The sequence below is a fragment of the Ictalurus furcatus genome, chromosome 4 (genome assembly GCF_023375685.1).
Source record: "Ictalurus furcatus strain D&B chromosome 4, Billie_1.0, whole genome shotgun sequence".
Classification (NCBI taxonomy): domain Eukaryota; kingdom Metazoa; phylum Chordata; class Actinopteri; order Siluriformes; family Ictaluridae; genus Ictalurus; species Ictalurus furcatus.
In genome coordinates, this window is record NC_071258.1 from 31,436,713 (window position 1) to 31,448,702 (window position 11,990).

The window sequence follows — 11,990 nt, forward strand, 5'->3', positions numbered from 1 at the left end:
GGTTTACTGACCACAAAATCAAGGCCCTGCCATGGCCATCCCAGTCCCCTGACCTGAACCCCATAGAAAACCTGTGGGGTGAACTGAAGAGGAGAGTCCCCCAGTGTGGACCTCAACATTTGAAGGATCTGGAGAGATTCTGTATGTAGGAACGGTCTCAGATCCCTTACCATGTATTCTCCAACCTCATCAGGCATTATAGGAGAAGACTCAGAGCTGTTATATTGGCAAAGGGAAATAGCACAAAGTATTGACTAAAAGGGTGCCAATAATTGCACAACTATATTTAACAAATATATATATATATATATATATATATATATATATATATATATATATATATATATATTATAAACCTGTGTTTTATTTGCAATTGTTTGATAATTGACAACTGGAGCAGTGATATTTTCAGAAACTGAGGATAAAAACAGAAATAAAGGATTAGAGATATTACGTTGAGCTGCTCCGCCCTCTAGCGGTCAGACCTCAAATCACATCTTTACACCTCATTGACTGAAGGTGGCGCTAAATATACATTTATCTTGGAATAAAAATATGGTTGTATTTTATATGATATTTCTCTTTTCAAAACGTCAAGCATGTCTGCCACTCCGGCTATTTTTCAACATTGCATCTGTAAATATCTACCTGCTGTACCTAAATAATAAAAAAATATATATATTATACAGGATCTTTTACAAAATACATGAATTTGTAAACAGAATGTAATAACGGATTATAAACTTAGTATATAAACAAAGTATTGGTGTGCAACGCCCACTTCCGGTTTAACCCTGAATTTAAACAAGAGATATAATTTTTTTGGGAGGCACTACACAGATACAGACAAAGGCACTGCTTACACCCCTATTACAGAGTCACGTAAGCAAAAAGAGATTAAAAAAAAAAAGGGAGCTATATTTATGTAAATACGTCTAGGCTATATCATTTAAGAGTGTTTGGAATTAGGCCCATTACATAATTACATAATTATAACATTATAAAGTTTTTAAAAAGCTCTTTAGACTGGTTGTAAGAGCTTTTTCCCCTCTAAATTACATAAGCTGAATTGACCCTGTCATGACGTCATGAGTACCCCCGCCCCCCCCCTTTCCCGTGGTGTCCTTGTGAGGTGCTCCGGTGCCGGTGGTGTGTCACTCCCGGGCAGGCACGCGCACACACGGTCACTTCGCTCAGCATGGGACTCAGCAGCGACCCAAACTTCCAGAAGCTCCAGCAATGGTACACAGCCAACTGTCACAGCCTCAACATGAGACAGCTGTTCGAGGCTGACAAGCAGAGGTTCAGCAAGTTCAGGTAAAATCTTCTGCACAAGTTCTTCAACGCAAAAAGAATGGCATTATACACCCTAAAGAGCTAGAGGAGCTACATTAATATATCTGTCAGTTGTTAACTCTGCAGGAGAACTGATATTTCATAATATATTATAAATAACACTGTATTGCACTCTGTACAACCACTATCACATCAGATATATATATATATATATATATATATATATATATATATATATATATATATATATATATATATATATATATACACACTACCAGTCAAAAGTTTGGAGGCTGAAATGTTTCTCATGATGTTAAAAAGCTTTTGATCTGAAGGTGTGTGATTAAATGTTTGAAATCGGTGCTGTAGACAAAAATAGAATCGTTCCAACGTATTCATTTCCTTCATTAGAAAACTAACATTTTATTTACAAAATAATATTTTTTAAAGGGACTAATCGGAGCGAAATATTCCGAAAAGCAGGCGATAAGAGCCCGGCGTCGGTGTGAACTCCTTTAATACTGCTTAAAAATCATCTCAGGGGAAATTCCTCAAGAAATCGCTCGAGAAAACGCCAAGAATACATTTCTGGAAATTTCTAGGTGAAAAGCGCGTCTACTCTGAAGATGATCAAATATTCAATTATTCTGATTTATTTTGGATTTTTTTAATCCCAACATAATTCCCATAGTTCCATTTGTGTTACTCTAGAGTTTTGATGACTTTATTATTATTCTAAAATGTGGGAAAACATCATAATAATGAACGAGTGTGTCGAAACTTTTGACTGGTAGTGTATGAATATACAGTACTGTATTTTTATTTATTTATTTTTTTTGAACGATTATTAGTTTATTAACTTTATAAACGGAGGAGATCATGGACGTGACTGCACAGGATCCCTAAGTGGAGGCGGGCCTCAGGGGAGCCTAAACGAAAAGATGGAAATGGCCCAGAGATTTGCCGAGCATTTCTGCAACTGAATACGTGTTAATGACAGTAAATGTCCATGTACTTTTTAGCAAGCATTTTTGTCCTTTCGCTATTTTTTCCCTTGTATGAACAGCCTCACACTGAAAACCGATGATGGGGACATTCTTCTGGATTACTCGAAGAACCTCATCAACGAGGACGTTATGAAGATGTTGATTGAGTTGGTAATGACATGAGCTGTAATAAATCATTGTTTCACCTACAATACGATATGGCATGGCATAAACAAAACGTCCTGCGGATACTATACTATATCCAGATTCAACTGTGCACTAATATTCTGTGACTAGACGGGATCTTGCAGGTTTGGATGGGAAATTGTTTTTTTTTGTTTGGTTGTTTTCAGGCGAAGTCCAGGGGAGTGGAGGCTGCACGTGATAGGATGTTCTCCGGCGAGAAGATCAACTTCACTGAGGTTTAAATCATGGTTCATGCATTTCTAATGAGAACTGGTTCTTCATTCAGAAAGCAGAATCTCCGCACTGTGTAGTTTAGTGTTTTCATGCTTTGAACTTCTTCCATTAAGGCTTTTTTTCCTCAGCACAAGAATACAGAATACAATCAGACATCAGAGGAAGCTAGGGGGGGTCCTGTAGTTTTACATGATGGTCTCAAACAAATCTACATTTAGGGTCGCGCTGTGCTCCATGTTGCTCTGCGGAACCGCTCGAACACTCCCATCAACGTGGACGGGAAAGACGTCATGCCCGAGGTCAACAAGGTCCTTGAGAAGATGAAAGGGTTTTGCCACGTGAGTTTCCTACACTGTGACTCGAGCTGAAACACACGAAGCTACATGAGGCTTTCTTATATAAAACTAAAGATGTGATTATAACTGATACCTGGATAAAGATTAAGACTCAATCACTAATGATGATGGAATTGAATCCAAATCCAAATCAATCCATATAGTTCTAGCTACATTAAACATCTCAATTAAATATGAAGTTTCATGCTAAATTGAAAAAACCTGATATATACTCACCATCCACTTTATTAGGAACACCCGTACACCTGCTCATTTATGCAGTTATCCAATCAGCCAATCATGTGGCAGCAGCACAATACTAACAAAACTTACTCTGGCACTTACACCTCTGCTCTGCGCCCTTTGCTTCTTCTGGAACTCAATTAATAGATCTTGTCTAGTAGCACTACTTGTATTGTTCTCTGCTTGATATATCGCTTTGCTTGTATTTTTCTCATTTGCAAGTCGCTTTGGATGAAAGCGTCCGCTAAACGAATAAACGTAATGTAAATGTAAATGTCAAGAGCTTCAGTTAATCTTCACATCAAACATCAGAATAGAAAAAAAAAGTATGATCTCTGTGAGTTTGATCGTGGCATGGTTGTTGGTGCCAGATGGGCTGGTTTGAGTATTTCATAAACTGCTGATCTCCTGGGATTTAGACAGAATGGTGTAAAAAAAAAAAAAAAAAAACATCCTGTGTGTGGAGGGTCTGCAGGCTGAGACACTTTGTTGTTGATGAGAGAGATCAGAGGAATATGAACAGCCTGGTCTGAGCTGACAAGAAGTCTATAGTGACTCAAATAAGCACTCTTTACAACTGTGGTAAGCAGAAAAGCATCTCAGAATGCACAACGCATCGAACCTTGAGGTGGATGGGCTACAATAGCAGAAGACCACATCAGGTTAAATTCCTGTCAGGCTATCCCGAGGCACAGACTCACGCAAACTGGACAGAAAAATCACCTGGTCTTTTTCTGTCCAGTTCCGGCGAGTCTGTGCCCATGATAGCATCATGTTTGATGTTTGATTTGAATGTTAACTGAAGCTCTTGACCTGTGTCTGTATGATTTTTTTGCATTGTACTGCTGCCACATATCTGGCAGATTATATAACTGCTTGAACGTGCATGTGTACACATGTTCCTAATAAAGTGGCCGGTGAGTGTCATGTCTGTAAACCACTTTTACATGGATAGTAGTCATATTTAGGTTGCTGGCTGAATTATAATCACATGCAATGGGGAAAATGTCTCATTGCAGAAAGTCCGCAGTGGAGAGTGGAAAGGCTACACCGGGAAATCCATCACTGATGTAGTGAACATTGGCATCGGAGGCTCTGATCTGGTAAATGCAATATATCTGCTTTATCTTGATCTGTTTTTCCTGTTCTGTCCGTTGCAATGTTGTCCTTATGTGGCAATTTAGCAAAAACATGTGCCATAATGTAGCACAAAGTCCTTGGGTTAAACCAATATGCCTTAAAGGTCTAGTTAGCATTTGTGATAGCTGGATAAATCTATATGTTGGAAATTTCAATCTCAGACTAGGAAGAAAAAAAAAACCCCAAAGAAAACGTTCTCTCAGCGTCCTACTCGTAAACTCAGGAAGGTCTCCTAAACCCAGAGTGCACTTTGTTACTTCCCACTTTTGGTTCAAATGATTTCTGCCATTATGTACTAGCTTATGGTTAGCGTCTTCACTCTTTAGGGTCCCCTGATGGTGACTGAGGCACTGAAGCCGTACTCCAAAGGTGGCCCACGTGTCTGGTTTGTCTCGAACATCGACGGAACACACATCGCCAAGACGCTGGCGGCGCTCAATGCCGAGACCACACTCTTCATCATCGCCTCGAAGGTATCATCACTCAGATAAAACTTCTCCGATTAAACAGACGTTAATAGTTCTTAAGATGAACTCGTGCTGCAGAAAGAAAGATGTGCCATTAAAAATGCTTTGCTAATAAGGTTGAGTTTGTTGTAGTACGCAAATGCTCTCGTGGTGGTTTCGGATCATATTACTTTTGAGATTCTTCCACGCATGGGTTCATGTTCTAGTTTTATAGTTTTCTCTCTGTACTTTTCACCTTCGTACAAATTTAGTCCGGGCTCCCTTCAAGAATATTGAGGCTGAACAAGCACCTAATAAAATGTCTTTTCCTCATAGATAGTGCCTGATACTCCACATAATCTAACACTAATAATACATGGATTAAATCATGTTGTTCTTTAGCAAAAAAAAAAAAAAAAGAAGAAGAAAACATTAATGATGGAGATGTTTATTTAACATTTATGGAAGGACCATAAATGTCAGGGCTACGTAACTGTTGGTGAGTTTTCCACCATGGGAAAGACTTTAAGGTGCGATCTGGTTTCTTGGCATCATTACAAGCTATGTTTTATAACTTTGCTAGATAAAAAAATAAAAAATAGTACAGTGAGGGAAGTTAGATCCTTGTTAGTTAGGCGTTAGATCCTAAGTGATAACAAGAACTAACTTGTTTCTCGGACGTTCCGCAACATTGAATGTACCGACAAATGGATGAAAAGTAGGATGTGTAATTCTTTAATAAATTTAAAGATACATTTGCTTTGATACAAGATTAATACGACACTTCACTGGTTGTTATTTTATGCTAACCCTAACCCTAACCCTATTTTACTGTACTGTACACAAAGTGCTTTATTCCTTACGTCAGAGATTGACCAACTCTTATAGTAATCATCCTGAATATATTGTGAATCTACCTGAAGCTTCTTCTGTACATTTCAGACCTTCACCACTCAAGAGACCATCACCAACGCAGATTCGGCCAAGGAGTGGTTCCTGCAGGCTGCCAAAGATGTGAGTCCTGACTCATGGGGAATCTTGTTATGAATTTTGAGCATCATTACTTGTTCCCTCTGAGTATACAGCACTTTTGTGGACGGCGATCTGGAAACCGAACAATTTATGGTCAAATGTATGTAGATTTATTCATGAAACCATATAGTGATTTAAAATACCTATACGTTTGAACATTTTCACTCTTTCAGAAATCTGCTGTTGCTAAGCACTTCGTAGCCCTGTCTACCAACGAGGTACGCCGATTCACATTCCGTTTTGGCGTTTTAAATGCACTCTATCCCTGTGTCCGAATTGTAACCTCAGGCTTTTTGTCCTCCAGCCCAAAGTGAAGGACTTCGGAATCGACACGGAGAACATGTTTGAGTTCTGGGATGTAAGTATGTGTATGTGTGTGTGTGAGATGATGCGCTATCTCTATGCTGAGTGTTTGAGCCTGCCTTACTGTAAGAGGCTCATGCAAAGGCTATTTTAGCATGGTCGTTTGACCTGTGAAGTAGGCGTCTAGAGCCGCACACTGGCAGCTGCATGGTAACCGGAATCTCTCCTCATGTTATAAATACAGCACAACCTTATCTTACGCAGAGGTCACTCCAATGCTGGGTCGCTCCAAAGGTCAGCAGGCTGGTTTTAAAGTGCAAGGTGAAGTGCAAGGTCTCAGCTGTGTGGATGTGTCTGAAAGCTGGGATCAAATCGAAACAAACAGGCAAAAAAATGAAACCTAGTAGGCTTTTCCTAGTTTCTACAGAGCCTGGTAGACATTCAAAGCAAGCTTGGTGAATAAGCTTTTCTTCCTCGTTAGCTACATTAGCCTCGTAGCGTCATTCCAAACACGTCGTTGCTGAGCAACTTAAACAGGTGGAAAGATGTAATAAGGTAGAAATCTTTGGTAACTATAAACAAAAGTCTTTCAGAAAGTTTAGATTATGCAATAAGGGAATGTTTATTTATGTAGGATCGAGACGAAAGAACAGTATGTAGCGTAGGTGGAAGCTGGAAAAAGTGAGATCTATGAAATGCAGAACAGTAGAGTTTATCGTTATTTTTAAACAAGGTCATCTACTTTGCAGTGGGTTGGAGGACGCTATTCTTTATGGTCTGCAATCGGACTATCCATCGCTTTGCACATTGGTAAGTCAAAACAATTACCGTTTAAAATATGACTGTTTTATTAAAACTCAAACTTTGTTTCCATCTTTTTTCCTTCTTAGGCTATGAGAACTTTGAAAAGCTCCTAGCCGGAGCTCACTGGATGGTAGGTGCTTATTCCTTTATAAATAAAAGTAGTAGAATGACAGTTAATAGATCAGAAATAGTGGATGTTAACAAATAATCATGACCGTTTGATGGTTTTTACAGGAATATTAACAAGTAGAGAAATAAGGACTATAAATATATAATATACAACACCGTATTGTCAGCCTGTATATGCTAATGTATTTTGTAGGACACTCATTTCCGAACAGCTCCACTGGACCAGAATGCACCGGTTCTGCTGGCCATGCTGGGTATCTGGTACATCAACTTCTTCCAGGCGGAGACTCACTGTCTGCTGCCCTACGACCAGTACATGCACCGCTTCACTGCCTACTTCCAGCAGGTGGATGCCTGACTGTACTGCTGGAACACCCAGCTTCTTGATGGATAGATGGATGGATGGATAATAGGGTTGATGGTTGATGGTAGGAACTTGATGATGGATGGTAGGGATGGATAATAGAAATAAATGGATGGTAGACATCAATAGAAGGATGGTAGAGAAAAATAGATAGTAGACATGGATGGATGGATGGATGGATGGATGGATAATAGGGATGGATTACAGGGTTGGATTGATGGTTGATGGTATGGATGGATAGGAGGAAGGGATGGACAGTAGAAATAAATGGGTGGTAGATATGGATGGATGGATGGTAGGGATGGAATGATACATGGTACGGCAAAATGGATAGTAGACATGGATGGATGGATGGATGGATGGATGGATAATAGGGATGGATTACAGGGTTGGATTGATGGTTGATGGTATGGATGGATAGAAGGTAGGGATGGACAGTAGTAACAAATGGGTGGTAGATATGGATGGATGGATGGATAATAGACATTGATGGATGGATGGCTGGATGGATGGATGGATAGTAGACATGGATGGTTGGATGGATGGATAGATAATAGTGATGGATTACAGGGTTGGATTGATGGTTGATGGTATGGATGGATAGAAGGTAGGGATGGACATTAGTAATAAATGGGTGGTAGATATGGATGGATGGATGGATGGATTATAGACATTGATGGATGGATGGATGGATGGATGGATAGTAGACATGGATGGTAGGAGTGATTTTAGATATGGATGGATGGTATTGATTTATTGTAGGGATAGATTTTAGGGTTGGATTGATGGTACGAATGGATAGATGGTTGGGATATGTAAGTAGGGAATCGATGATGGAAATTAGAAAATGTAGTAGAGAATGGTATGGATTGGTGGTAGGGATAGATGGATGGGTGGCAGAGATGATGTTCTAGTATATAACGTAGTGTATAACATATAATCTATAACATGCATCCATCTATGATAGGGACAGATGGATGGATGAATGGATGGCAGAGATGGATGGTAGGGATAGATGGATGGAGTTGATATACTAGTATATAACACGTAGTGTATAACATTTCATTTATAAATTTGATATTTACTTCTCTTGTCATGTCCAGGGTGACATGGAGTCGAATGGGAAGTACATAACCAACCACGGCACATGTGTGAACTACCATACAGGACCCATCGTATGGGGGGAGCCTGGCACTAACGGACAACACGCCTTCTACCAGCTTATTCACCAAGGTGACTTCTGCAAGATCGAGAACACGGATGTGGTGCTATCTTCCCTGTAGACATGCATAAAAGAGACTTATCCCAGGGACTCATTCTTGAATAACTTTCCCTGCTAAGCCCTGAGGCTAGGAGGGATAAGAGAGAGAAGTTAACCAACTTTGTCCTAAACAAAGCTCAGTTTGTAACTACTGACTCGGATTTCATATACATATACATATTTCTAGAGGCACCAGACTCACATTTTGTCCTTTGAGATATCATAATATTAGAAGAAGGGGGGGGGGACCATTCTTAAAGCTGCTTAACAAATCCAGAACTGGAGCACTTCAGGGTTAGAATATTGTAAGGCTTCAACCAATGGATGCACAAAAAAAGATCATCAGACACGCTTTAGCTCATTTGGAAAGCAGAAGCCAGAGTTTCTCTGCACAGGCAGAATTAGAGTCAAAATCTCTAAATCTCTTCAAGCATTAAAAGCTTTGCTCAGTCCCAATCTATATTTGTCCAGACATGGTGTGGTGTGTAGCCATGGTGTGTGTATATCTGTGTGTGTGTGTCTGTGTGTGTGTAAAAATGTTTCATCCTTCTGTCTCCTCTGTAGGAACTCGTATGGTCCCTGCTGATTTCCTCATCCCAGCCCAGACTCAGCATCCAGTCAGAAACAACCTACACCATAAGGTACGATTAAAGAGAAAATATCATTGTTATACACATACAGTATATTAGTTCACTCCTGATTATGTGTGTGTGTGTGTGTGTGTGTGTAGATCCTGATTGCTAACTTCCTGGCCCAGACCGAAGCTCTGATGAAAGGAAAGACGACAGAGGAGGCGAAGAAGGAGCTGGAGGCCGGAGGAATGAGTGGAGAGAAATTGGAGAAGATCCTTCCCCATAAAGTAAGTGACCGTCTATAAAGAACAGTATACTATACTGCCCCCTAGTGTAGTGGGGATATTTATCACACCCCCTAGTGGTGGAGCTTACACTGCTCCCTACAAAGTTCATATCAGACCAGCAAGATTGTAATATAAAATTGTAAAATTTGGGAAATATGGAAGAAGAAAAAAAAAAGGAAACTTTCAGCTGAATTTATAAATTGAGAGATATCAGCGATGAATTTCTGATATCAATCATTTATTTTGCTTAATGATGATCTGATGATGTTCACATTATCTTGTCATTTCTCTTTGCAGTGTTTAGCCTAACAGGAGTTGATTGTTTTGCTGAATATTTGGACATTTCCTTCAATCAAAGAAGAAAATTTGACTTAGCTCGTAATAAGACAATTAAACTCATGAAAGCCATTAGCTAATGAGATGAAGTGAGTTGTGTTAAATCAGGTAATACACAGAATGCAGTTTTGTGGCAATCTGGGACAGGACTCTGTATTAGACGTTGTTAAAATACAGTGCCCTCCACTAATATTGGCACCCTTGATAAATATGAGCCAAGAAGGCTGTGAAAAATTTGTCTTCATTGTTTAACCTTTTGATCTTTTGTTTAAAAAATTCACAAAAATACTCTCACGGATATCAAACAATTGCAAACAAAACACAGGTTCATATATATATATATATATATATTTTTTTTTTAAAAAAACCCTTTGTTAAATATAGGTGTGCATCAATTATTAGCACCCTTTTGAATTCATACGAGAAAAATATATTTGAAGTATATTCCCATTGATATTTAAAATTTTTTAGTACACCTGGGTAACTAGGAACAGGAAATTGTTCAACCATGACTTCCTGTTTCACAGGGGTATAAATATGAGGTAACACATAGGCCAAATTCCCTTAATCATTCATATCAATGGGTAAGACCGGGGAATATAGCTGTGATGTGCGGCAAAAGGTTGTTGAGCTTCACAAAATGGGAAGTGGCTATAAGAAAATAGCACGAGCGTTGAACATGGATATTAGTGGAGGGCACGGTATGAATATGGACTGCTGTGTGCAATTTTATTACGTTTATAGACTATACTAGACATTATTTCAGTATACATAACCATCTAGTGTGTTTGTTTGAAGAAATATAAATAATCCTAGTGAAAAGTGTTGATGATGGACGGTCTAACCTGTCCCTTTATGTGTTCTGGGAAAAAGAAGAGGAGGGGCTTGTACCAGATAACAGACAGAACTAACATGGCTACCAGGCACTGCACTAGAGAGAGTTTTTCTATAGCTGTATCTCTGTCTCAAATCTTTTACTATTACAGATCATAAAGATAAAAGAATACACACGCAATTCACCTTTGCACTTCGCAAACCCAGTTTATGTCCCAGTCCGACCTTTGTTTTAGTGAATAATCTCATATGGATACGGTAGATTTGTTCCTAGAGTGCTATACAAGTAAAACTGACTCTTGGTTTAGTTAGTACAATACAAAATGTACCAAATTACTTAACCATTACGTGTACTGCGCACACTTATGAGATGAGTCCTTCTCCCCTCTACATTATTTAGATTAGTTCTCGATGCAGTTTGGTATATCTTTATGTCTGAATGTGCTTTAAAAATAATAATAATAATGTATTTTTTAAAAACACGTTTAAAATGTTTTAAACTGTTTTAAATAGATTGCTTTACCTGTGAAATGAGCTGCATCATAGAACAGTCTTAAACTGCTTATATTTTGTACAGGTCAAGAATATTGCTAGATTTATTATATTTATGATTCAGAACAAATGATAATGTATATCATTCTGCCGATAAGATGAACGATAAATATTTCAGACCTGAACGTTAACAGGTTTTATTTATAAACACGTTGAATGTTTTTGCTCTTGTTTTTACACCTCAGCCGTGATATTATGCTATTTCTACACGTGGGCAATCCATCATTTTTTTCATACAAGTGTTTAAAAAGGTGAATATTCATATGATATGCAATTTAAGTAATAAATCTATATTTAAAAAAAAAAAACATCTAAAGAATATGAATGTTTTCAAATCATTTAAGCATGAAAGGGTTAAAGGTATGTTCTATGTACTAATTTGCTGTACTATTGGGGCATCTTATGTAATTTGATACTCAGCTAGAGGTCAGAAAACATTAATACGACAGTTAGGCTGCGTGTTTGAGCTCTGTTACACACGTTTTTAACGAACGTCTCTCTGTTTAAAGGTATTCCAAGGAAACAAACCAACAAACTCGATTGTCTTCAAAAAGCTGACGCCTTTCACTCTGGGAGTACTTATCGGTGAGATTTTTAGTAGTTCTCTATTAGAAGTTTTACAACAGAAAGATTACCCAGGTTTTAGCAGT

At 38.5% G+C, this 11,990-nt stretch overlaps 1 protein-coding gene across 1 annotated transcript in view; it reads left to right on the top strand.

The window, feature by feature from the left end:
* Positions 1-1,142: 1,142 nt before the first annotated feature.
* The window catches only part of gpib (glucose-6-phosphate isomerase b), a 15,430-nt gene continuing 4,582 nt past the window's right edge, over positions 1,143-11,990 (top strand). The window contains exons 1-16 of the mRNA XM_053623604.1: positions 1,143-1,317; positions 2,363-2,453; positions 2,636-2,704; positions 2,921-3,040; positions 4,300-4,383; positions 4,747-4,893; positions 5,809-5,880; positions 6,072-6,116; positions 6,203-6,256; positions 6,951-7,011; positions 7,092-7,135; positions 7,328-7,480; positions 8,602-8,731; positions 9,324-9,400; positions 9,490-9,618; positions 11,850-11,925. Of these exons, the coding sequence (XP_053479579.1) occupies positions 1,199-1,317; positions 2,363-2,453; positions 2,636-2,704; positions 2,921-3,040; positions 4,300-4,383; positions 4,747-4,893; positions 5,809-5,880; positions 6,072-6,116; positions 6,203-6,256; positions 6,951-7,011; positions 7,092-7,135; positions 7,328-7,480; positions 8,602-8,731; positions 9,324-9,400; positions 9,490-9,618; positions 11,850-11,925 (1,471 nt within the window). The 5' untranslated portion in view covers positions 1,143-1,198. The remainder of the gene's footprint in view (positions 1,318-2,362; positions 2,454-2,635; positions 2,705-2,920; positions 3,041-4,299; positions 4,384-4,746; positions 4,894-5,808; positions 5,881-6,071; positions 6,117-6,202; positions 6,257-6,950; positions 7,012-7,091; positions 7,136-7,327; positions 7,481-8,601; positions 8,732-9,323; positions 9,401-9,489; positions 9,619-11,849; positions 11,926-11,990) is intronic.